General features: G+C 37.9%; 1 protein-coding gene across 2 annotated transcripts in view; it reads right to left on the bottom strand.

Annotated features, from left to right (window-relative positions):
- Positions 1–729: 729 nt before the first annotated feature.
- Positions 730–25,480, bottom strand: part of TAB3 (TGF-beta activated kinase 1 (MAP3K7) binding protein 3) — a 92,990-nt gene continuing 68,239 nt past the window's right edge. The window contains exons 3-8 of one of the 2 annotated variants that reach the window (XM_024742830.1): positions 23,298–24,756; positions 22,253–22,413; positions 16,182–16,275; positions 12,704–12,787; positions 3,727–3,828; positions 733–1,005 (exon numbers count right to left, since the gene is read on the bottom strand). In XM_024742830.1, the coding sequence (XP_024598598.1) occupies positions 857–1,005; positions 3,727–3,828; positions 12,704–12,787; positions 16,182–16,275; positions 22,253–22,413; positions 23,298–24,756 (2,049 nt within the window). In that variant the 3' untranslated portion in view covers positions 733–856. Of the gene's footprint in view, positions 1,006–3,726; positions 3,829–12,703; positions 12,788–16,181; positions 16,276–22,252; positions 22,414–23,297; positions 24,757–25,480 lie in introns of both variants that reach the window. The other variant, XM_024742831.1, reaches the window with a different exon arrangement.

Below are 25,480 nucleotides of genomic sequence, written 5' to 3'. Positions count from 1 at the left end.
GCTATATTGGTGAAGCGCAGTTTTACGAGAAGGTCATTCATAAAATCATAATTTGTAAGGACTTGGTTATTTTAAAAACCAGTGGCCTAATAAAAGCATGCAGTAACTTAAAAAAAATATCTATTATGCGGCATAATTAGGTCTTAGTTACCAGTGTTTGTTGGTATAGCTTGATGAATCACTGTACAAGCAAAAGGGATCTTATTGCCTCTGATTGTACTTTCGAACAAAGGGCACGATATGCCTAATTCCTGACTGCTACAAATCACATTTTAAAACGTTTTGTTTGTGTGTTTGAAATTACCCCTGAAAAAAGCAGCAATTACAAATACCCTTGTTATTTTGCCCCCCCAGAAAAACATCCTCTGGTTGCTTCTCCCTGTCCTTCTCTTCAGTAGGAAGCAACAGGAAGAAGCCCGGGGAGCCTGGGTTTTCCAGAGAGCTTGTGACCAGGTAAGTCTGCTCTGGCAATTCACAGTTTGTCTGCATAAACTGTAACATGTCACATCATGAATCAAAGTTCTAGTTTATAACTTTAACAGCAGTAACTTTAACAACTGGGGTTGCACAGAAGAGCTCTTGACTTCTCTGTGTACATTCTTTCAGAAGTGAATCCTTTCCCCATTTCAAGTATCCCTTTCCATCTGTAACTCTGCAATGAGTTAAGAAAGGGTGAAAAAAACCCTCCCCATTTTTCCTTTATTGAGCACAAGCGGCTGCATTGTCACCCCCCCCCCCCCCCCACCACGTTATATGAAATGAAAAGGCTGGGCAGATGAACAGATTCCCCAGCTTTCCTTTTTTTCTAATGGGCGCTCAAAGCTTCACTCTCAACCTAGTGCAGACTCTTGGGAATTCAAGTGTACCGTGGCATCTCACACTGCTCACAGCGATTTAGTGCGGGGTGGTTCAGAAAGGTGCAGCTATCACAATTCCATGGAGCCCCTTCATAGTCTTCATCTCGGGGTTGTGTCCGAGGACTCTGTTTGGAGCTACTTGGATGCTCTGAGAGAAGTTAGGAATAAAAGAGAGAAAACAGAAAACAGAGTGAATTTTTTTCTATAACTATCATCGAAACGGAACTTCAAAATTACCCCCCAAAAGCAAGGAAAGTGGTATTGTGAAATGAGAAAGCCAAGTAGTATACATAGCTACTAGGAATGCAGAACTAAATAGTAAGTTTATGATATATTTTCTACTTTGTTCTCAACAATTTACTTTTTTCCTACAAGTAGACAGAAGTCCAGCACAGACTACCTTCCAAGTTAATTAATTATCTCTCGATAGTGGATAGTTTTATGCTATATTCCAGCCAAGTGAAAACAATGAGAAATGTTATATAGCATGTTAAATTAGTTCTGAAGTTTTCCCTCACAACTTCGGCCCGCCCATGACTCCCACCCCCCCGTAGTACTAGTCATACTATATCAAACATTGATTAAATTTGTGCCTTCTTCCATGAGACTTTCAGCTCCACAATATGCATGTTTTTAATCGTAATGACTTATAAGTGGTGTGAGAGTTCATAAAAAACATTCTATCATAGGGTGGATGGGTATGTCGATCCTTTGATAAATTCAAAATAGCTGTCCCTGTTTTACAAATCAGGTTTTTCCAGGACCAGAGGTGTAGCTCCAGGAACAATCCAATCCAAAGCCCACAATCCTTTACCATTCCCAAATCCCAAAAACCCTCCCCTATCTACCTTAAGAGGCTTGTAGTAGTGGGGGGTGGGGTGGATCTGGCCTTAAGGAACAAAGTCCACCTAGGAGAAGCTTGCATTTCTCCTCCTATGCCTTTGAGATGCCAAAGGTCTAGCTGGTCTACCCCAGGAATGCTTATCTAGGCCATTTTCAAAATGCAAAATTCAAAGGTAACTAACTAACTCACATCAACAAGAAAAAAATAAAGGGGACTAGGTAACAACATGGAACTTGGCTTGTCAAGGACAAATACAGATCTTAAGTGTCTTCTCTATAGAAAAGGTTTAACCATCTAAATAGGTGACCTTGATTTGTTCAATCTGCCAGAAACCCAAACTCTTTTGTAAGTGGTGGGTTTCATATTATCGTACCTGGTTCATGGCTGACGACATATTGGCATGGGAAGTACTGGGTCTCTGTTTGCACGTTTGGATGTATGTATAGATGTGTTGATTTTGGTAATACCACATACCTACAGTCTATAAAAGAGCTCTATTTAATTGGCTTCAATGAAATTAAGCGCTTATATAAATACTCCTCAGAAATAGAAAACAGACCAAATGAATTTCAGGACCATGATCTAGGATTAATTTTAATGAATGAAAACAAGTTTAAGTTTGTTGGTTTAATGAATACAGACCAGAGAGTCAATTTGACTAGAAGTCAAATAAGATGTTACCATTCCTGTTACAAAATTTGTCAGCAAGAAAATAAGTTGATATGATGAAACGTTAAAGGTAAGTGAGATGAGAGTTAACTCTTGAGGAATAATGTTTTAGGACTGCCTCCGCAGAACAGTTTCTCCAGATTTTTGGTAACTTTTGAAACTGCTAAATTAAGCAATGGGAATTCACTGAATATTCGGATCATTTCCAAATAAGATACCAGAACATTAGAACATTAACTGCTAAACAAGTCTGTCTGCGTTCACTGGACATGTCTTGGGACCCACTAAAGAAGGAAATTAATTAGGTTATTAAAGAAAGAAAGTAGGTTATAGGATATGTTCATAGTTTGTCATACCAGCATTTCCTGGTTGGCAAACAGTTCATAATTACTTCTTAGATTTTGCTAGAAACCAAGGCTTTAAGGTTAAGAATTCTAATTAAAATATGTAAGTAAAAGTACTAAAAACTGATAAGGAAAAACATCTTTGTGTGCAAGGAAAAAGAAGGGGCGTAAGGAATGAAAATGTGTTTTGTTAAGAGAACAGAAAGTAATTTGGCATAAAGCTGGTTATTTCTAAACGGGAAAGAAAATAAGGGAGAAATTAATACGAATATAGAAAGTTGTAGAAGGTTTGTGAGAAAGGAATTCTATGGGTGGTCAGGTCAGGACTAAGATTAAATTTGAGCGTGTAGCTGATTCGCTTTGTTACGAAGCAGAAACTAACACACCATGGTAAAGCAGTTATGCTCCAATAAAGATGTTAAACAAAACAAAATAAAATAAGAAGTACACTAAGAGGAAATCTTAACAGAAAAAATGTAATTGAGTACGTAGACTTTAATGTTAAAGGGAAAGTGGTGCAAAACCTGAACTTGTTATCTCTCTGTTAAGAGTACAAAGTTTTCTTATAATATTAATCTGCTTTTGATAAGATATTGTAAAGTCCACAACTTTCAAGTTGAAGTTGTTTTTTATTTATTTACTTGGCCTTGTTTTTAGAGGACTCTGTCCCATATGGTGGCCACTAGAAATGCAGCCACTCTGAATTGAGGTGTGCTCTAAGTGTAAAAGGAAGATTTAGTGTGAAAGAATGTAAAATAAAATACCTCACTAATTTTATATTGATTTCATAGTGAAACGTTATTTCACTTTTCTCTTTTACTTTGGCTGATAGAAAATTTTAAATTACGTACGTGGCTTCAACTGTTACTTCTATTGAACAGCACAGCCTTAGAAACTCAGTAATTTCTTAAGGGGAAAAAAAAGGTTGGCCTTTACTTACTACGAGAACTCTACGTGGGTTAACACGTGTGTTTGGACATTTTGCACAAACTCCAGACACACAAGTACAAACCATCTGCAGCTGCTGCCTGGGTGTCATGGATGTCCTCCTGTACTCTGGAGGTCACGCTAATTCTTCGGGCTTTCCTCTCAACTGTGCAGGTGTCTGATGAGTCTGCATGAGAAGAAGCAAAGCCAGGAAGAAGGGATCAAGCTGTGCATTAGAAGAGCGGACAGGCTCACGAGGACCTTTCACAGAACATACACAGTTGAGTATTTACTCTATTACCTCATGCTACCTTTAGTTCTCCCATGAAGGTAAGTGCCATATTTAATACTGCTCTTACAACCTATCCAGAGCAGTGGATAAGGTGGTAGCCACTTTTTCCATCCTCTCTAATTACTTGGAATAAATGACTTATTTCACCAGTTTCCCACTTTCTAGTGAGTTAGGGGTGCAAACTCAGTATAATTAAATGTCAATATGAACACAAAATTTGGGAGATGATACTTTAGCAATTCCCTGCTTAAGCAGTAGTTACTAGAAAATTATGGGTTTAAAGTACACCACCCATATAAGGCTAACCCAAGAACACACTGCATTAATGGTAACAGTAAACCATAATAGCAGCACTTGAAAAATCAGAACCAACTCAAAGTAATACTATATACTGATAATACGTACTCCCCAATCTTTCATAAATTCCAGTTACCTGTGTGTGCAAAAGCCTAGCAGACACTTCACAACATGGACTGCAGGCACACCAGTTACAGCCCAGCAGACACTTCACAACATGGACTGCAGGCACACCAGTTACCAATTTCTTGCGAGAATACCGTTTCTATTAATGTAGAGGCAGTTAGTAAGTAGCGTTTTGTATTAAGCAAGAACAAAAAATGGCAGACTTCATATGATTTACCCTTAAGAACCGAAGAAAGATCTTACATTTTGTCATCAGTTCGGAGCCCATAAGCAGCCCTCTAGTACAACCTACCTTTGGAAATCAGTGCTCCCCAATCTTAAACACTGTTATCAGAGTAAAACAAAAGCAGAGTGAACATCTTAGGCTCCAGAGAATAGACTAAGGTAAAGTTCTACTTCTTAGATGTGTTAACCACTTTTATAGCATCACATACCTCCTCCTCACTGACTCACAACAATCCTGTACAGAAGCACTGCTCTGGATCTGAACGAGGTCAGGTGGCCAAGACAACCAGGACCAGCGCTCAAGTTAAGTTGTACCACACCAAGGTCAGTGCTCTCGCCACTATGAGTTACCAGTGTCAAGGTTGGGGGCGGGGGGACAATGACGACTTTCTGAATCAGCTGAGGCAGCTTATCTCACACACACATTTGCGTTGCTTAACTACAAAGTCTGGTCCAAAAAGATTTCTCAGTCTCCCTTTCTGTCTCTCCTTCTTTCTCTCACTCTAATTATCACACTTATAATTCAGATAAACATCTATATTCCACTTGGATATTCTAGGTCTTATTCTAGGTCTTCTGCATTTCCATATGAATTTTAATTTCTACCAAAAAAAGAAAAAGAACAGTAAATCTGGCATTGCATCAATCTGAAAAGAATAGCTACCTTAATAAAACTGATTTAATAACAGACATGGTTTATGTAGGTCTTCTTTAATTTCCTTTGGCAGTGTTTTATAATATTCAATGTACATATCTGGTGAAACTTATTAGTAAGTGTCATTTTTTGGGATGGTATTGTAATTATCCTTTTATTTCCACTTTCCAGTTGTTGGCTAATATATATAAATATGGTTTTTGGATCCTGACCTTATATCCCAAAACCTTGTTAAATTCACTTATTAGTTCTAATAGTTGTTTTTTGGTATCCTTAGATTTTCTTTGCAAATTAATCCTGTCATCTGCTGAATTTTATCAGATGGTTTTCAGTATCTATCTAATGAAATGATAATATGCTTTTTCTCCTTTACTTTCTTAATATTGCATTCCTGAGGCTAAACCCAATTTGGTCATGATGTATCATCTATCATGTCTCTCAGGTTTTAGAATCAGGGTCCTGCTGGCTACATAAAGAAAATCAGAAGCATTCCTTCCTCTTATTTTCTCAGAGTTTGTATGATTGGCATTATCTCTTCCTTAAATATTTGATAGAATTCACCCACTGGTGCAAACCATCTGGGTCTAAAGTTTTCCTTCTGGGAAAACTTTTGATAATGGATTCCATTTATTAATTACAAATATAACTAGTTATAGTTCCCTTTTCATCTTGTTCTCAGTATTTTTCAAGATGTGTCCATTTCATCTACAGTGTCGAGTTTATTGGCATAAAGATGTTCACTGCATTCCCTTATTTTAACAGGTAGCCTCATCTTTCATTGCTGATTTTGGTAATCTGTTCTTCGAGATCAGTCAACCTGAGAGTTTACTGACTCTGTTGTTTGTATTTTCTGTCTCATTGATGGTTCTTGTATTTTCTTTCTTTTTACTTCCTTTGTTCTGTATTCTTAGGGTAGAATTTTGTGTCATTGACATTAGATCTCCTTGTCTTATATGAGCACTGAAGGCTATAAATTTCCTTCTAAGCACTACTTTAACTGTTGTAAAGAATTTGGCCTTGCTCAAAGAAAGCTCTAGCTTTGGCCCCAGCTCCTGGAAGATAACCTCTAAAATCCTGAAATTTCTCAAGAGACAGGAGTGTCCTTGTTAATTATGGTGGGCCCTTCAGACCATAGAGTTTATGCTAATAAGGTGGCTCACAGTGGACATATCCCTTAAACAGGGTGATTCCTCCCACAGCCCTTGAATCAATTAACTGGATTACCACTAGGGAATGCTTCCTTAGTAGCTACAAATCTGGTACTTGGTAGTCATCCACTAAGATTCTCTTCTTTGTACCATTTTTAGACAGCAGTAGGCTATTTTAAATGCAGAGCAGTCAAAACGTCCACAGTACTGGCTTGGCCAAACAATTCATTCGGGTTTTTCTGTAACACCTTACAGAAAAGCCCAAACGAACTGTTTGGCCAACCCAATAGTATTAAACAATAAAAAGAACATGTACTAGCATTGCCACCTATAAATGAAATCCTTAAAACACTCTGTACTGTACCGAGTGTTGAACACAAAGCTGTTTAGGTTAGGTAACATTATTTTGTGTAGAATTAAAATTCTCTGATTAATCAGTTTGATGTGATTTTAAAATGTTACCCCTGTAGGTAACTTTTGTAAGTAAGTATAGGCCTTCTCCAATATTGTATGTCCTCATGATCAACCTACCTTGAGTTCTTTAAACCAAAGAGGATTAAGATATGAAATAGCATACTTGACTGCAGGCTTGAGAATTATAAGAATGGAGGAGAAGAAAAAGATTAATTTTTTTTAAGATACTGCAATGCTAGTTATACATCTGGTACATAAAACTCAAAAGAAAAGATTTACTACCACACAGAAATGATTTCATAACTATGCAAAAGTGATGCCTCCAATCTTGGTCATGTAGGATTTTCCTTTGCCCTAGTCCCAATCTAAGTGTCATGCCCGCCTGTGGAGTACACAAGGATTCTTTTGTGGCCTGGCCTGTCAATTAAATAATCGTAGATCTACTGCAGATCAAACTTCCCATTCTAAAATAAAACCTTTAAAACTGCCATTACACTGTAAGAATTATCTTTTAGGACTATAGTTTCTATAATGCTGAGTAAATTTAAACTATATTAGATACAGTTTCCATTTATTTTGGGGGAAGGGAGACAACAGAGCAGAAGAACTTGAGCTCACCTGCTCTCACCAAGCCACCAAAATCCCAACAAACTGCTGAACAACAATCAACAAAAAACACTGGAACCTACCGAAAAAGAGATTCTACATCCAAAGGCAAAGAAGAAGCCACAAAGCGATGGCAGGAGGGGCACTTTCCCCATATAATCAAATCCCATACCCACCAGGTGGGAGACCCACAAACTGAAAATTAATTATATGGCAGAGGTTCTCGCAAAGGATGAGGGAATGTAAATTGGTATAGCCACTGTGGAAATTTCTCAAAAAACTAAAAATAGAGCTACCGTACAAGCCAGCAATCCCACTCCTGGGCATAATATATCTGGAGAAAACCATACTTCAAAAGATACATGTACCCCAATGTTCACTGCAGCACTATTTGCAACAGCCAGGACATGGAAGCAACCTAAACGTCCATCGACAGAGGAATTGGATACAGAGGATGTGGCACCTATATACAATGGAATATTAATTACTCAGCCATTAAAAAGGATGAAACAATGCCATTTGCAGCAACATGGATGGGCCCAGAGATGATCATACTAAGCAAAGTAAGTCCGAGAAAGACAAATATCATATGATATCACTTATATGTGGATTCTCAAAAAAGGGTACAAGTTCACTTATCTACAAAATAGAAAGAGAGTTATAGATAGACGTAGAAAACAAACTTGGGGGTAAGGGGGGGAGGGATAAATTGAGAGATTGACATAGACACACTACTGTATATAAAATAGATAACTAATTACTGTATATAACTAATAAGGACCTACTACATATACAGCACAGGGAACTCTACTCAATATTCTGTAATGGCCTATATGGGACAGAATCTAAAAACGAGTGGATATATATGTATGTAAAACTGATTCACTTTGCTATACACCCGAAACGAACACAACATCGTAAATCAACTGTACTCCAATAAAAGTTAACAAAAACAAAACTCATGGGGATCAGAAACCAAAAATCTACAACAGATACACAAGAGAGAGAAAAAGCAATCCAAACACAACACTAAAGATAGTCATCAAATCACAAGAGAACAAAAGAGGAAGAGAAAAGACGTGCAAAAACAAATCCGAAACAAACAATTAGGAAAATGGCAACAAGCACACACATATCGATAATTACCTTAAACGTAAGAGGACTGAATGCTCCAACAAGGAGACACAGACTGGCTGAATGGAAACAAAAACAAGACCCCCGTACCCCTGTATATGCTGTCTCCAAGAGACCCAATTCAGATCTAGGAACACAGACTGAAAGTGACAGGATGGGAAAAGGTATTCCATGCAAATGGAAGTCAAAAGAGAGCCGGAGTAGCAATTCTCATATCAGACACAAGAGACAAAGACGGACACTACCTAATGATCAAGGGACCGATCCAACAAGAAGGTATCACAATTGTAAATATCTATGCACCCAACATAGGAGCACCTCGATAAGGCAAATGCTAACACAGCCTTCAAAGGAGAAATGAACAGTTAACACATTCATAGTGGCAGACTTCAACACCCCACGTACATAAACGGACAGATCATCCACACAGAAAATCAATGAGAAAACACAGGCCTTAACATGACACATTAGACCAGATGCACTTAATTGGTATCTATAGAGCATTCCATCCAAAAGCAGCAGAACACACATTCTTCTCAAGTGCACATGGAACATTCTCCAGGCATGCTGAGCACAAACTGAGCCTCAGTAAATTTAAGAAAATTGAAATGATATCAGCATCTTTTCAAACCACAACACTGTGAGATTAGAAATCAACTACAAGAAAAAAAGGGCAAAAAACAAACACGTGGAGGCTAAACAACATGGTACTAACCAACCAATGGATCACTGAAGAAATCACAAAATGCCTACGGACAAATGAAAAAAAAAAAGCACAACGGTCTAAAACATACGGACACAGCAAAAGCAGTTCTAAGAGGGAAGTTTATAGCAATACCATCTTACCTCAGGAAACGAGAAAAATCTCAAACAACCTAACCTTACACCTAAAGTAACTTGGAAGAGAACAAACAAAACCTAAAACTAGTAGAGAAAGAAATGAGACAAAGAAAAAATAGAGAAGATCAATGAGACTGAAAGCCGGTTCTTGGAAAAGGTATAAGCAAAATTGATAAACCTTTATAGCCAGACTCATCAAGATAAATAAAACTAGAAATGAAAAATAAATAAAACTAGAAATGAAAAAGGAGAAGTTACAACAGACACCACAGAAATACAAAGCATCCTAAGAGACTACTACAAGCAACTCTATGCCAAAAAAATGGACATCCTAGAAGAAACGGACAAATTCTTAGAAAGGTACAATCTCCTAAGACTGAAGAAATAGCAAATATGAAGAGACCGATCACAAGCACTGAAATGGAAAGTGTGATTTAAAAAATCTTGCAACAAACAAACGCCCAGGACCAGAGGGATTCACAGGCGAATTCTATCAAACATTTAGAGCAGAGCTAACACCCATCCTTCTCAAACTCTTGCAAAATATAGCAGAGGGAGGAACACTCCCAAACTCGATCCACAAGGCCACCATCACCCTGGTACCGAAACCAGAGAAAGATGTCACAAAGAAAGAAAACTGCAGGCCAATATCACTGATGAACATAGATGCGCAAAAATCCTCAACAAAATACTAGCAAACAGAATCCAACAGCACATTAAAAGGATCATACACCGGATCATACACCACGATCAACTGGGATTTATCCTAGGGATGCAAGCATTCTTCAATATCTACAAATCAATGGGTGTGATACATACATTAACATACTGAAGAATAAAAACCACATACATGATCACCGCAATAGAGGCGAAAAAAGCTTTTGACAAAATTCAACACCCATGTATGATAGAAACTCTCCAGGAAGTGGGCATAGAGGAAACCTGCCTCAACATAACAAAGGCCATATATGACAAACCCACAGCCAACATCATTCTCAATGGTGAAAACCTGAAAGCATTTCCTCTAAGATCAGGCACAAGACAAGGATGTCCACTCTAGCCACTTTTTTGGAAGTCCTAGCCACAGCAATCAGAGAAGAAAAAGAAACAAAAGGAATCCAAATTGGAAAAGAACAAGTAAAACTGCCACTGTTTACAGACAACATCATACTCTGCATGGAAAATCCTAAAGATGCCAGAAAACTATTAAGAGCTCATCAATGAATTTGGTGAAGTTGCAGGGTACAAAATTAATATACAGAAATCTCTTGCATTGCTATACATGAACAATGAAAGATCAGAAAGAGAAATTAAGGAAACAATCTCATTTACCATCGCATCAAAAAGAAGAAAATACCTAGGAATAAACCTACCGAAGGAGGTCAAAGACCTATAGTCTGAAAACCATAGGGCGCTAATGAATGAAATCGGAGATGACAGAAAGATGGAAAGACAGACCGTGTTCTTGGATTTGAAGATTCAATACTGTTATAAATGACCACACTACCCAAGGCAATCCACAGATTCCATGCAGTCCCTATCAAATTACCAAAGACACTTTCCACAGAATTAGAACAACAAATTTTGAAATTTGTATGCAGACACAAAAGACCCTGCATAACCAAAGCAATCCTGAGAAAGAAAAACGGAGCTGGAGGAATCAAAGCTACAGTAATCAAGACAGTCTGGTACTGGCACAAAAACCGAAATATAGATCAGAATAGAAAGCCCAGAGAAACTCACACACCTATGCTTACCTAATCTATGACAAAGGAGACAAGAATATACAGTGGAGGAAAGACAGTCTCTTCAGTAAGTGGTGCTGGGAAACCCGGACAGCTACATGTAAAAGAATGAAATTAGAACATTCTCTAACACCATACAGAAAAAGAAACTCAAAACGGATCAAAGACCTAAATCTAAGACCAGGTACTATAAAACTCTTAGAAGAAAAACATAGGCAAAACACTCTTTGACATAAATCGCAGCCATATGTTTTTGGATCCACCTCCCAGAGTAATGAAAATAAAAACAAACAAAAAACCCCCCAGTGGAATCGAATTCAACTTAAAAGCATTTGCACAGCAAAGGAAACCATCAACAAAACAAAAGTCAACCCCCAGAATGGGAGAAAATATTTGCAAATGATGCGGATCGACAAGGGATTAGTCTTCAAAATATACAAACAGCTCATGCAGCTCGATATCAAAATACAAACAACCCAATCATAAAATGGGCAGAAGACCTAAACAGACATTTCTCCAAAGAAGACATACAGATGGCCAAGAGCAACAGGAAAAGATGCTCAACATCACTGATTATTAGAGAAATGCAAGTCAAAACTACAATGAGATATCACCTCACACCAGTCAGAATGGCCACCTGGTCAAAAAATCTAGAAACAATAAATGCTGGAGAGGATGCGGAGAAAAGGGAACCCTCCTACACTGTTGGTGGGAATGTCAAATGGTACAACCACTGTGGAGAACAGTATGAGGTTCCTTTAAAAACTAAAAACAGAACTACCGTATGTTCCAGCAATCCCACTCCTGGGCATACATCTGGAGAAAACCATACTTTGAAAAGCTACCTGCACCCCAATGTTCATCGCAGCACTGTTTACAATAGGCAAGACACGGAAGCAACATAAATGCCCATCGACATGAATGGATAAAGACGGTATGGTCACACACACACACACACACACACACACACACACACACACACACACTGGAATATTACTCAGCCATAAAAACCTTAAAAAATGATATAAATGAACTTCTTCACCAAATAGAAACAGACTTCAGAAACAAACTTACAGTTACCAAAGGGGAAAGACGGTGGGGGAGGAATAAATTAGGAGCTTGGGATTAACATATACACAACTATATATAAAACAGATACTCAACAAGGACCTACTTATAGCACAGGGAACTCTACTCTGTAAAAGAGTTCTGTAATAACCTACATGGGAAAAGAATCTGAAAAAAGAATTGGGTATATGTGTATTATAACAGAACCAAATTCACTGTACACCTGAAACTAACGTAACAGTGTAAATCAACTATACAAAATAACAAGTTTTTTCAAGTTATTTTTTACAAAATAAATTGTATATGGTATTTTAGTTACCTTTGACCTCTAGGAGTTATTTCGTACTTTTTAGAAATTAAGGTTTTGGGGACATTTCCTTATTGCCACAGTAACATCAATAGGGTAACTTTTAAAATGCTATCTCTAACGGAAATTTCTTCAGCTTTTTAGGTGAACTGCCAAGGAATTTTCATATTCGTTTCTATGACGTCTGTGACATTTCCCTACTTACCTTTTTTAGGTGGCTTGGGTGGTACAACAGGACCAGGTTCTATGTTGTCATAAAAATTATTCATAGCTTTTGGATCAAAGTTACCTATAAAGAAAATAAAATCAGCAAGCATTTAGGACTTTTTCTCCTGTTATTTGAAATTTCTGTTGAGGAAAATATGGAAATAAAACATGTAAAAAGGGGAACTGTTTTTCCAGGGTTTCAAAAATCATTATACTATCCTACCCTTCTCCCACTGAAACTGTTTCACCATTTTGAGAAAATACCCAAGCAAACTACCACTTCAGTGTCTTTCTACAATGTATCACCTAAAGGAACATTTTTCTAACTATAAAGCTCATCTCTTTACACAGGATTAAGTGTGTGGCGCACATAGGGAGGTAAATGAAGAAGAGAAATGAAAGGATGACAACTGTTTTCTCTGTTTGTTTTGATTTTAATGAACAAAACCATGAGAAAGCTCACGTTTATGTCTTTCATATTAACCTTAAAATTTTATCCATTATAAATTCAAGTATGGAAGAAGCTACATTTACCAAGATTAATCAAGTTGTTATGATAGCAGCAGCTCAGGGATTCCTCCTATCTTCAAGAAAAGGAGAATCTTAAATGTTCCCTACAGACTTATCAACAATAAAAGATGATATGCTGCCAATTTCAGAATAACAGATAGAACAATCTCACCTCTCTCAAAATGTTCACTCCCTGATACAGTGTCTGTTTCAGCCCCTTCTCCTGACATGACTCCGGCAAGGTCAGTTTTGATCCAATGCCAACTTTGGGTCCTACCTTCACATCTGTGAACCCATCATCGCAATCTGCCAGTTCTGCATAATTCCAGTTAAGCTTTGAAACTGTATACATGTTTATTTACAGAGGATGATATGTAGTACTGATAGTTCAAATATATTGGATCTCTTGATTTCTAGACCTAATTTTCTCCCCCAACAAAAGTTTTCCTCACCAAAACCAACAATGAAGCTGCTTTTCATCAACGTGTGCACTGATTTGTATCTAATCTAAATGCCCTGCCCCCCAAAATGTCTCGATTCCTTCTCTGGCTTAAAATTTTAGGCTGAAAACTCAGTATAAAATTTTTCCACAGGATGGAGGAGTAGAATTTAGTATAAAATGGATATATTTGGACCCCTTATGAAGGGAGATTTAGAACTGCTTAAGCACCAAAAAGAGCTCTTTGTTGCCCAACAGACACCAAAAACACAGCTCTGCGTTTGTAAAACCTCAGTAACGAACAGTTTTCCTTGCAGGTACTATACACAAATGCTTTTAATCCATTTAGATATGCTATTTTTAAATAAGTTTCTGAAAATAATTCCTGTGATGGCTCATGAAAGCCACAATGCTATTTCATTTATTAACTAGATCTTTTTATGCTTTAAGATGCTGCGTAAGTATTTCTTCAATTACTTAAGTTACAGCTGATGATCTAATTTCTAGATCCCATAAGGCTTACTAAAAATATCCCAACCAAATTTTCAGTGTTTCTTGTTTAGCTTCGAAGAACACATTAAGCAAAAAAATTGATGCAAACTTCTAATATAGTAGCAATAGTTTGTCTAACCCCCACGCAGTAGCTCTTTCATTGCTTAAAGCTACTAGGCTGTAGAGTCCCCTAGGCTTCTGAAATTAACTTCAAGGGTACCCAAGCAGATTGCTCAGCTTTCACATGGAAATGTGCTTCTGTCTATTGTTCACAGAGTTCCGTATCTTTTTGGTTCCCCTGCTTCTACTGTATAATCTTGCCTTAAAATGGCAACGGGGTACTTTAAAATACAGTAGAAGCTCTCTTAGCTGCCCTAATTAAGAATAGTAAGTGGCGGTGGGGGAGGGGTGGCTGACTAAAACGGAATTCTTAAGAAAAATTACACGCCAACTTTATTTATTTTTGGCTGCGTTGGGTCGGTTGCTGCGTGTGCAGGCTTTTTTCTAGTTGTGGTGAGCGGGGGCTACTCTTTCTTTGCAGTGTGTGGGCTTCTCATTGTGGTGGCTTCTCTTGTTGCAGAGCGTGGGCTCTAGGCGCGGGGCCTCAGTAGTTGTGGTGCACGGGCTTAGTTGCTCCGTGGCATGTTGGATCTTCCCGGACCAGGGCTCGAACCCGTGTCCCCTGCATTGGCAGGCGGATTCTCATCCACTGTGCCACCAGGGAAGCCCAGGCCCACTTTAATGTAACAAAACATATAAACATAGCAATATTTTAATGTTGGACCAAGACCTTTTCTTTATGTATCTGTTGACCAGACTTACTATATTGTCTTTCTTAAATTAACTACACCCATCAGGATGATCTAAAGTGGGGGTGGGCAAACTTTTCCTGTAAAGGGCCAGACAATAAAAGTTTTAGGCTTTGTGGACCTGTAATACAGTTGTAAGCCCTCAACTGCTGTTGAAACACAAAAGCAGCCCCAGACAATCTGCAGACAAATGGGTCTGGCTATGTTCCACTAAAACTATTTACAGAAACAGAGAGCAGGCTAGTTTGCTGCACCCTGATCTATAATTCCCTGTTTTGATTTTAGAATGGAGCAAAAAAGATACTTTAAGAACATTTGAGAATAGAATCCTCTTAGATTTTTGATTTTCCTCTGTAATCATTTTCAGTTGTTTACACCCATATCTAATTCACAGTCCCTATATATTTCTTTTTTAAGTGTTTGCCTTTGAGTCTTTAAAAAGCAGTTGCCTATGGCGTTTATAGAAAGAGCAGCTTCTCCTGCATTCATGTCAGTTTTGAAAACATTATGCCAGTTACAATATACTTCTGTAATTTAAACGGGTTTAAAAACAGGCACAACTGACTCTTGGTAAGCAGACAATTCAGCTGATGCGAGCAATAGTACAGAGATGTGCCAGAATGCAGCCTCCTGGCTGTGTATTTTACAGAGGAAAATGAAGAATCTCTCTAACCTGGCGAGTAGCGTAAATCTAAGTCTATTAAGCGAGCTTCTACTGTAGTACACTTCTTTAAGAGAGCCAAAAAAAAAAAAACCCCAAAACAAAATATCTAAGATAGAGTTGAATGTTTTCATGTAACAGATAACATAAAAAACCGCATATGGAACTTATTTTTAAAGTGAGAAATCTGATGTTCTGATTTGGGATCCCTATTTTTACAGATATCTTAGATGACTATCACATAATATAAATCTACTACGTTTTAGAATTAAACCCCAGCAATTTATAAAATATTCACAGTAAATGACTAAAAGAGGATAAAATACAGAGTAACAACATAAAACAGTCTAAATGGTAAGAACTTAATGATGAAGTTGCCAAAGTAATACTATTTTTTGATCACCCAAATCTGATCTATGACCATGGAGTGAGGGGTCTCTACCAGGACTGTGATCTTTTAAGAGAGTTTTTATCCATTATATCTGTAAAACCAAAATGATTGCTATTTAAGCAGCTTAAAACACCACACTATTACTTATGGTTTACCAAATAATCAAGTCTATACCTCTAGATTGAAGGAGGTCAACTTCTTTCAGTGTACAGTCAACATTTATCTGGAGTTGTCTGTTCATGCTTCTCAATCTTGTCATTTCCTCAGGCTAGTAAGAAAGGACCCAAAATAGCAATTGTGGGAAAGTCATTATCAAGCCCAACATTTAAGAACTGCTATTCACGTTAATCGTTCTGATTGGTTATTACCAAGAAAATGGCCCTAATCCGTTAGAGGACATGTTTCAGAAGTCCTGTATGTTTTTCAAGGAATAAAGTGGTGACATCAATATGGCCACATATAAGCAAAATCTGCATATAGTGTGGCGGGGCTGTAATACTACACTATGTTCTCTCATACAAATACTACCATATTTTAATCACAAAGCATTGAGAGTATTTTACGTCTACGTTTTCATGGTAAGGGAAACTAAGAATCAACCTTTTAAACAAGCAACGTCCACGATTTTAGTCTCGTCAAGGTTGGTAAAAATTACCACAGTACTAATTTTAATTAATGCTTATTAATTGTCAGGCACTATGTTCACCAGAATTCTCTCATTCTTTCCTCAAAACAATCTTCCCAGGTAAGTACTGATATCACCCCCAATTTATACATGAGAAGCTGAGGCACAAAGAAGTTATATCATTTTCCCAAGGTTATAAGAAACATAACTGATAAAGCCAGGATTTATATAGAGGTCTTCCGTATAAACTTATATAGAAATCTTTTTGTCTTTTTTTTCTAGATCAAAGGAAGCTATTAATCTAGTACATGAAAATTTCAGAAACAAATGGATTCCATTCTTCCTCCAACTCTGTTTCCTTCTGCCTTGACCTTTCCAGCCCAGCCTACTCCCTAGGTCTTTCAGGGCCATACATGAGACTCTGAAATGTGAAGAGAGCCCTATTTTTCAGTTAAATAAAGCTTTTTGGAAGCTGCTACTTCCCTCGAGATTCTGAATTTCCTTACTATTTACATATATGTACAGTAAAAACATAAAAGAGTTTAGACTCCAGAGGCATGGGTACTGAATCCTTCAGCACAGCACAGCTATTAACCCAGTTACGCAGGTGATTTCAACTACATGAAGTAAAAGATAAATATCTGCTATGATAGGAAGACAATACTGTTAAAAACATGTAGTTTTGCTAAAAACTAAATACAAAAGTGAAGAAAAATAAGCAAAATGGGTTATCTTAATTACCAATAATGCAAGATATTATGCTGTTAGGACATATTATCAGAATAACTGGGAATGCCCATTAAATTAGCAGGTGTCAAAAGCTTTAAATGATATAACAGGCAGAATTTAATAAGAGCTACAATCCCTTAGAATGCTAGGGGAACAAAAAAGTCCTTGAGAAATATTTATTAGGGACTGCTTTTCTTTTCTCCTTCCTGGGGCAAACCATGTGATGTTAACATGCAAAATGCTTACACCTTGTAATTAAATATTAAAAGTTTAAAACATATCTGAGCATTTATATTAAAGATAAAGCACTTGGTCAAGCGTTTCAAAGAGTGATGCTGTCTTCCTAGGAATATGTGAAAGAACCTATTCTTTTCTTTGTAGAATCACTGGGAAAGTACCTAAAGGAGCAAATCCTTCCTATGTATTTGCGGGGGGAAGGGAATGTTTCAGCCACAGCAGTCCTGAATAGTGAAGCTCTGTAACTAAGTATGGAAATATTATAATATACTTTATACTCAAGAGGCTACTATACATGGGCTTATAATAACAAAAAAGCTCTCGTCACCACGCTCATTTCCAAAGACAGTAGAACCACTGGAACTTGCTAAAACTAAGAGTTTATCTGTAAGATTCCTATGTCCATCTTCATAGCTTCTGATTGAGAGAAAAAAAGTTGTTTCTGAAACATTACTACCATTTGTCCAAAAGTATACGGTATTTTCATGGGGGAGGGGGTTTCAAGATTGGTTGTGTGTAATTTAGACTTGTTTGTAAAGTACCAGGATGTTTTATATCTGACATTTCCAAGTAAAAAATTCTAAGCTTTTTTCCGAAAGGTGGCAGAAATACCTTGAGTCACCTGTTCCATCAGTTTAAGAAGTTGTCTCAGAGACCAAGGTCGAAGACCACTAATGTTCTTTCATGGTTTGGCCCCAGTTACGTGTCTGGGATTGTGGGTTGGTCCCAAAACCCAATTAATCAGGCAAGATGAATGAAGGGGGAAAACTTGTGGGAGGGAATAACTGGAAGCTCTCTGATTATTAAAATCTTATTTTTCCTTCAAGGTATAACTTAAATTTCCCCCTTCTCCATGAAAGTGTCCCATCTTTGAACCCTACTAGCAAAAACTAACATTTCTATCTCAGAACTCTGAAAGTACTTAATATCACTACTATTTAGTTGGCCAGCACTTCTGATTTACTGTCTTACGTTATCTTTTCCCTCTCCCTCCCTCCCTCCCTCTCTCTCTCTCTCTCTCTCTCTCTGTCACACACACACACACACAAACACACACACGTACAGGTTCACAGACAGATATATGTATGTCTTTTCACATACAGATGTTAAGAGATGACATCTCCCACAGCATTTAATACAATGCTTTGCAAACAGGAGACTGAGAAAACTGATGGCCGTTATGCATCCTTCACTTCTGCCCTCCTTGGAAAGGTTATTTCACTGCTCCTCTAATCATCTGCAACTGCACATATAGCTGGTCACAAACCTTCATTTCAGTTTCATGAGGCACACAGGTTTCTAACCAATTTTTTTATACACTACTTGGTAAGAAATTAGTTTGAAACGTAAAGGAGGCAATGTGTGCTTAGCAGCAAAAAAGTTAATTCTCTTGTATAATCCTCCACGAGTGGGACTGATACTGATACCCATTTATTGAGCACCCACTTCACACCAGGCAGTTTACATATACTGCCTCTTTATCTTGACAATAATATTAAAATATGCCTCTTATAATTCCCTTTTATAGATAGGGAAAATCAGATACAGAGAAGTTAGACAGAACCAGTGAGTAAGGAGCTATTCTGGCTCCAGAGCCTATGTAGGCACCCTTTCAACTACATCATGGTGCCACGAATGAGCCTCTATGAACAAAAAGGGAATTATGACTAAATGCTTTCTTTCTTAATTAATTTCCTACATAATATATATCCTTATGTTATACATGTTCCTAAAGTTAAAAGGAAATCAAGTTTTTTCAAAGTATTTCAGATTTGTGTTATGTATATATATACCTAAAGCAGATCTCTCCAGTATCTTGTAAACAACATTTATTTTGTAAGAATACTATCTGTTGGGCATTGTATAAATTGTTTAATGTATATTATCTTACTTAATTCTAACAAAAATCCCATGAGATGGGTACTCCCCAGAAAACAAGCACAAAGGAAGTTGCTTATCCAAGGATATATGAGTGACACAGAAGGAGCAGAAAGAAGTAGGATTCAAATTCACACCTGCATTGAGAGCCCAGATCTTAACCACCATGTATAATTGTTCTTCAGCCACGCATTCCTATTAGTCTTCTATTTTACTCTAGGCCTGGCAGTGGAAACACATGGGAATCACACACTCAAATTTCTCACCTCTCAGATATTATCACCCACATGAGCCACTAATCTCTGAAGCTGGGTGATGGCTACACAGGAGTTCACTATACTATTCTGCTTATTTTATGTATGTTTGAAACTCTGTAACAAAAAGTTAAAAATAAATTATAGCATAGGGCAGCAGTTTGACTAACTTCCCTCTTTTTCTAAAGAAGTCTCATCAATAAAAGCTCTCGTGTAAAATCTGTTTTTTTTTAAAGCACTGATCTATGCTACCTCAGACAGAATCTCTACTTCCAACAACAACAAAGAAATCAATAGGGCTTTAGCAGGGATTATTATACAGCAAGAAGTTGCTAAAAAAAAGTTTACATGGTTATTTTAGAGAAATGACTTCTATGCTAAGAAAATCTGTTTATACTCTACAAGTACCTAAAGGACTCCAAAGTGCCCACCCACCACTGGTGGATTCCCATTTGGGTTATGTTCTTCAGTATCTCCCCCAATCAGAGGATATAATTAAGATTTTGAGTGGGGGGAAAAAAATGAGGCACAGATGTGATTTACATTAGTATCATCTTTCAGTTAAAGAAAGCTCTGTAGGGCTCCCCTGGTGGCGCAGTGGTTGGGAGTCCGCCTGCCGATGCAGGGGACGCGGGTTCGTGCCCCGGTCCGGGAAGATCCCACATGCCGCGGAGCGGCTGGGCCCGTGAGCCATGGCCGCTGGGCCTGCGCGTCCGGAGCCTGTGCTTCCGCAACGGGAGAGACCACAACAGTGAGAGGCCCGCGTACCGCGCGCGCGCGCGCAGGGGGGTGGGGGTGGGGGTATGCTAGCTTTGTAATTTTCCATGTGTCTTAAGTAATTAAAACCCTTCCTTCTCACTTCTGATATTGACAATACTTAGGTATTTAGTCAATATTAGAAAAAATTTCATTACATTATTAAATATGCCTTTTTCTCAATAGTTAACTTCTCAGAAACTTCCACTGGTTCCCCATTACCAGCAGAATACAGTTCAAACACCTCCACTATTCCACCTATGCATATTAACCTGTTAAGACATCAGAAATCTCAGCTTAAATGAGGGAACTGTAAAGACTCCTTAAAGTCTGTCTTGACTTCAAGCCTTCATTACCTCATGCTCTTTTTCCCTTCTAAAATGCCTTCCCCTTTCCTCTATGCCTACATAGCAATACTGTACTGTTTAGTATTTTTAGGTTATGCTATAATACTGATTTTCATACAGTTATTAAATTAAAGGAAAAAGGTGAGTTCTAATAACCTTATGAAAATCAGATGAAAGCTAGAGACCTGCTTCCCATATAAACACATATGAAACTCTGCATATAATTTCAGGGACTCACGGATCTCCTTTGAAGCCACGAACTTCAGTTAAAAACTTCTCTATGAGGGCATAGCTGCAGACATCCTGTCTGCAAGAGGCCTGACATATACACTAACTTCTCTAAACTTGTGCACTCTGAGAAAGAGATTACCCTTAGTTAAGAGACGGTAAGAACATGAGGAATGGCTCCATGAAAAAGTAGAGATTAAGTTCAGCCCTGAAGAACAGACAGCATTTATACGTATACACAGAGCTTCAGAAGACCACTGCAGCAGGAGCGTAATGTGAGAGAGCAAAAAGTGTATTGAGTATACACGGATAAACTAGCTGATGTATGAGTTCTCTCATTACCCGTGAGCAGACACAGCACTTACCATACTGTATTACAGTTATCTACTGATGGGTCTATTTCTCCCACTAGCAGGTATACACTAAGCTCCTAGTATAGGACCACATTCATAGACTGTAAAAAAAAAATGCCTGTTGAACGAATCAGTGTTGAAAGACGAAATGATAGGTTGGATCACAAAAAGCTTGTGATGTCACAGGATTTTAGGACACCTGTTTCCAATTTTTCGGAATTTTTAAAGAACTTTAGAACTCACAAGTATTCACCAACATGTTAAAAATATATTACCGAATCTTTTCATGAGAGCAGTTCCTGTTAGGACCACTGTTAATACTATTATCTTAGTTTCTACAATTATTTACACTAACCAAATTGCTCTGCTTTAAAATATTCTATAGTCAACACTTTCCCAAAATGCATATTCATCTTGATCTAACTCATGTGCATTAATGTACTTAGAAAAATAACTTTTAAATGTTTGAAAAGTAAATACAAATGCTTAAAAGGATAAATGAATACATGAGAACAATGTATAAAATATTTGGTCAAGGTGTACTTTTCATTTCTATTCGGACAGAAAGCAGTTTATAGTGAATGAGATGCTTTACCTTGATTATAACTGTCAGTATTTGAAAATAGTGATGAGTCTATGGAATTCACACAACAAAGAAAAATAAAGCATCAAATTATTATTTTGATGAGAAAAGAAGGCAGAAGTCCTTCATCCATTGTTTAAGAAACAGAAACAAAACCAAAACTGTGCCAGGAACAGAACCTAAAAGAAAAACAAACAGCCTGGACAGCCAACATGTCCACCTTCCTATCCATGCATCCTAATAGATCGTACTCACCGTTGGGATCGCAGTGGTGCAGCTGACCCTTCTGAGCCGTCTCTGCATCAGGTCATGCTCCATACTGTTAACTTCAGCCTTCAATTGCTCTAGCTCCTCTTTCTCAAGTTTCAATTGCTTTGCTAACCTCTCCATCCTTGCTCGCTGATGTAACAGCAAGGCTATAGCATTACAGATAAAGTCATTGCAGAAAGTAACATTGAACAAGTGACTGGGAAATTTCTATATGCATTGCTAATGTACGAAATACCTGTAAAGAACCCTGTCATTCAACTTCAGGTGACATTTTACTCTCATGTCTTTCTAATGCTATTCTGCCTTCAAATCTGCTTTAATTTAGCTCTTGTAACTTCTGCCAAAATGACACCATCTGTACATTCCTCTTGTTCTACTGTCCTTCATTTCCCCAAGATTCTCTTTAACTATACCTGTGTGCGTTTTAAACAGGCTCAAAACCAGGCATATTGAATTACAATCATAATTACTTCCCTTCTTATATACTGACAGAATACTAAATTATCACATATCTTGAAACAAACTTTTAAAATACTCAATTCTCCTTATATTTAGTTAGGTCCACTGTGAACTAATCCAATAATGTTCTTCATTACCAATCCCACTTCTTATAAATATATATTACTTATAAATATCACACCCTTCAGGCCATCCTCTTAGAAAATATTCAAATTTTTCACCTTGATAAACTTTAGTCCACCCTCTATGAATCTTTTTTCCCACTCTGTAGTTTGTATTTTTGACAATATTGGTTTCACTTCTCTATATTTTTCTCCCAGTGAATGTTCTTCCTAAAAAAGAAGTCTTTTAGAGGTCACTATTATCATGCCTATATTTTTATATTTTAAAGCAAAGTCTGTAGATGATTCTGAAGCAGTAACCCTATTCTTAATAGCAATGCTAGTGCCCAATATTTAATAAATACTAAATATTTAATTAAAATTAAACAGCTAATATAAATTATTTTATTTTGAATAGGAGACTGCCACCTCACCACAAAGATTAAATTTCAAAAAAAGGGTAAAATTACCTTGTGTATAGGCGTAGTCATCTGATCCAGAACTAGAACTTCTCTGATATTTATGGCTTCCCTTTTCTCCCCCAGAGCCTGGTATCACTGAAATGGGCTGAATAGGTTCTGGGGCTGCAGAACGTTCTTCTTGGTCCACTAAATTTAAAAGATTTTCAGTTGCTCGGCCTACAGTAATTTTAAAAACTGTAGTTGGGTTCGGTATCATCCGAGGAGATGGTGATGGAGCGCAAGAAGGTCCAGTTGGCTGTGTATATGTAATATACACAGGATTGACACTAAATGGAGGTTTTGGTTGACTGGATATCCCTCTTGAAGGAGAACTTGAAGGTGGCGTGGTGGCTGTGTACAATGAGTGCTGATTCCGTGGAGATGGCTGATTACTGATAGGTGAAGGACTCCTATTAATTGCTGTCCCAGATCTCTGAGAGGGTTCGACTGTAATTTCTATCTTCTTCATGGATCCTTTGGGTAAGCTAGATGGTGTATATGGGAGATAGGCTACTGAATGACTTCCCTGTTTCTGATAGCTAGGAGGTCCTTGTTGATATGGATGGGGTGGAGTAGTTGAAGGACTAGGTGGCATAAAGACATGGGAACTAGGGTGGCCCAACTGGGACGGCTGTACTTGATGCTGTGGAGAGCTGAAGGGTGAAGGACATTGAGAAGGTGGTGGTGAATGGTAAGCAGGTTGAGGGATCTGCTGTTGTTTGGGAGAATACTGAGAAGGTTGATAGTTCTGTTGATGCGGATAAACAGGTAAAGGACGCTGGCTATAATGAGGCACTGGGCCCTGTGGTGAGGACTGCCATGGCGTACTCTGAGGAGTTTGTCTTCCTGATGAACTCTGAGATGTCTGTCTAATATAGATAGAACCAGGAGACCCATAAAGATTGCTTGGAATTTGTGGAAGAATTTGTAAAGCTCTTGGTACAGTCTGTCCAGAAGGGAGGTTCTGGGATACTGTAACAGTAATTGGATTTGTACTATACCGAGGTATGTGCATGTATGAAGGAGGTGGCGGTGGTGGTGGTGAAGGCCCTTGCATAGCAGATGGATTCATTCCTGTTTGAATGGAAGATGGCTGTTGAGGTGGCTGTGAAGGAGGAGTAGCTGCACTTCTGTTCTGTTCATTCATAAAAAATGGATTGTAGTTGGGAGTAGCAGCGACAACAGCTGGAGCTGAGTGTGGTTCCTGAACTAAACATATCAGCTGTTTGCCTGCTGCGTGCTGTGGATCAATATGTCCATCGCTTGAGCTATGTACCAGTGTTCGACCACCGTTAAGTTGCACTCCATCTCCTGGGTGGTAGCTACTAGGAGAATGAATACCCAGGTTAATATGCAAAAGGCGATTTCTATTCATCCTGTTGTCATCTGGACTGTGGTATTCCATATATAAGTATTTGCTACTCTCCTGCGAAAGTGCGCGGCAACAGGCTTCAAGATTGTTGTTGTTCTAGGGGGAAGAAATGGTAAAAATAACATTGGCAAAATGGACAAATCCTAATAGTGGGAAGTCAAGCTTTGCCACAGAATTATGTAAATATAATTGTCACAGAATAAGTAGAGAACGGTATTTTAAACACAAAAAAGCTTTATGGTCATTGACCCTGAAAAGGAGATCCCAAACAATCCATATTATTTTACATTTAGCTCACATAACTAGTACTACGCCGCTACTGCTACTGCTACAGAAATGGAAAGTACCTACTAATGAACACTGTGACTCAACCCCAACTTTTCTGACTCCAAATCCAGGACTCATCTTACACTTGTTGCATCTCAACAAATTAAAATGCTGGGCTAATCTTGGATTCACCACACTTGCTGTAATATATAAGTGTAAGTAATATCCATCATTAACATTTAAACTGATAAACATGAAAATAACCATGCATTAGTTTTCAAAAGGTAATGAAACCCCAAACAGAAAAAAGTTATAATAAAAATTCCTAAAGACTCAAAACAACAAAAATTCTAAAGCAGCCTTTACTTTTCATTTAACCAAAGTTAACCCTATCTAACTTCAACTGTCTGTTTCATTATGAAAGATTAAGTTAAAAAAAGATATCAGTATAAAAACAAATCCACTTTTTTTTTTTTTCCTTGCGGTACGCGGGTCTCTCACTGCTGTGGCCTCTCCCGTTGTGGAGCACAGGCTCCGGACGCGCAGGCCCAGC

The sequence above is a fragment of the Neophocaena asiaeorientalis genome, unplaced genomic scaffold, assembly GCF_003031525.2.
Source record: "Neophocaena asiaeorientalis asiaeorientalis breed wild unplaced genomic scaffold, Neophocaena_asiaeorientalis_V1.1 scaffold993, whole genome shotgun sequence".
NCBI lineage: Eukaryota > Metazoa > Chordata > Mammalia > Artiodactyla > Phocoenidae > Neophocaena > Neophocaena asiaeorientalis.
The sequence above is the reverse complement of the archived record's forward strand: the minus strand, read 5'-3'. Positions and strand labels throughout refer to the sequence as shown.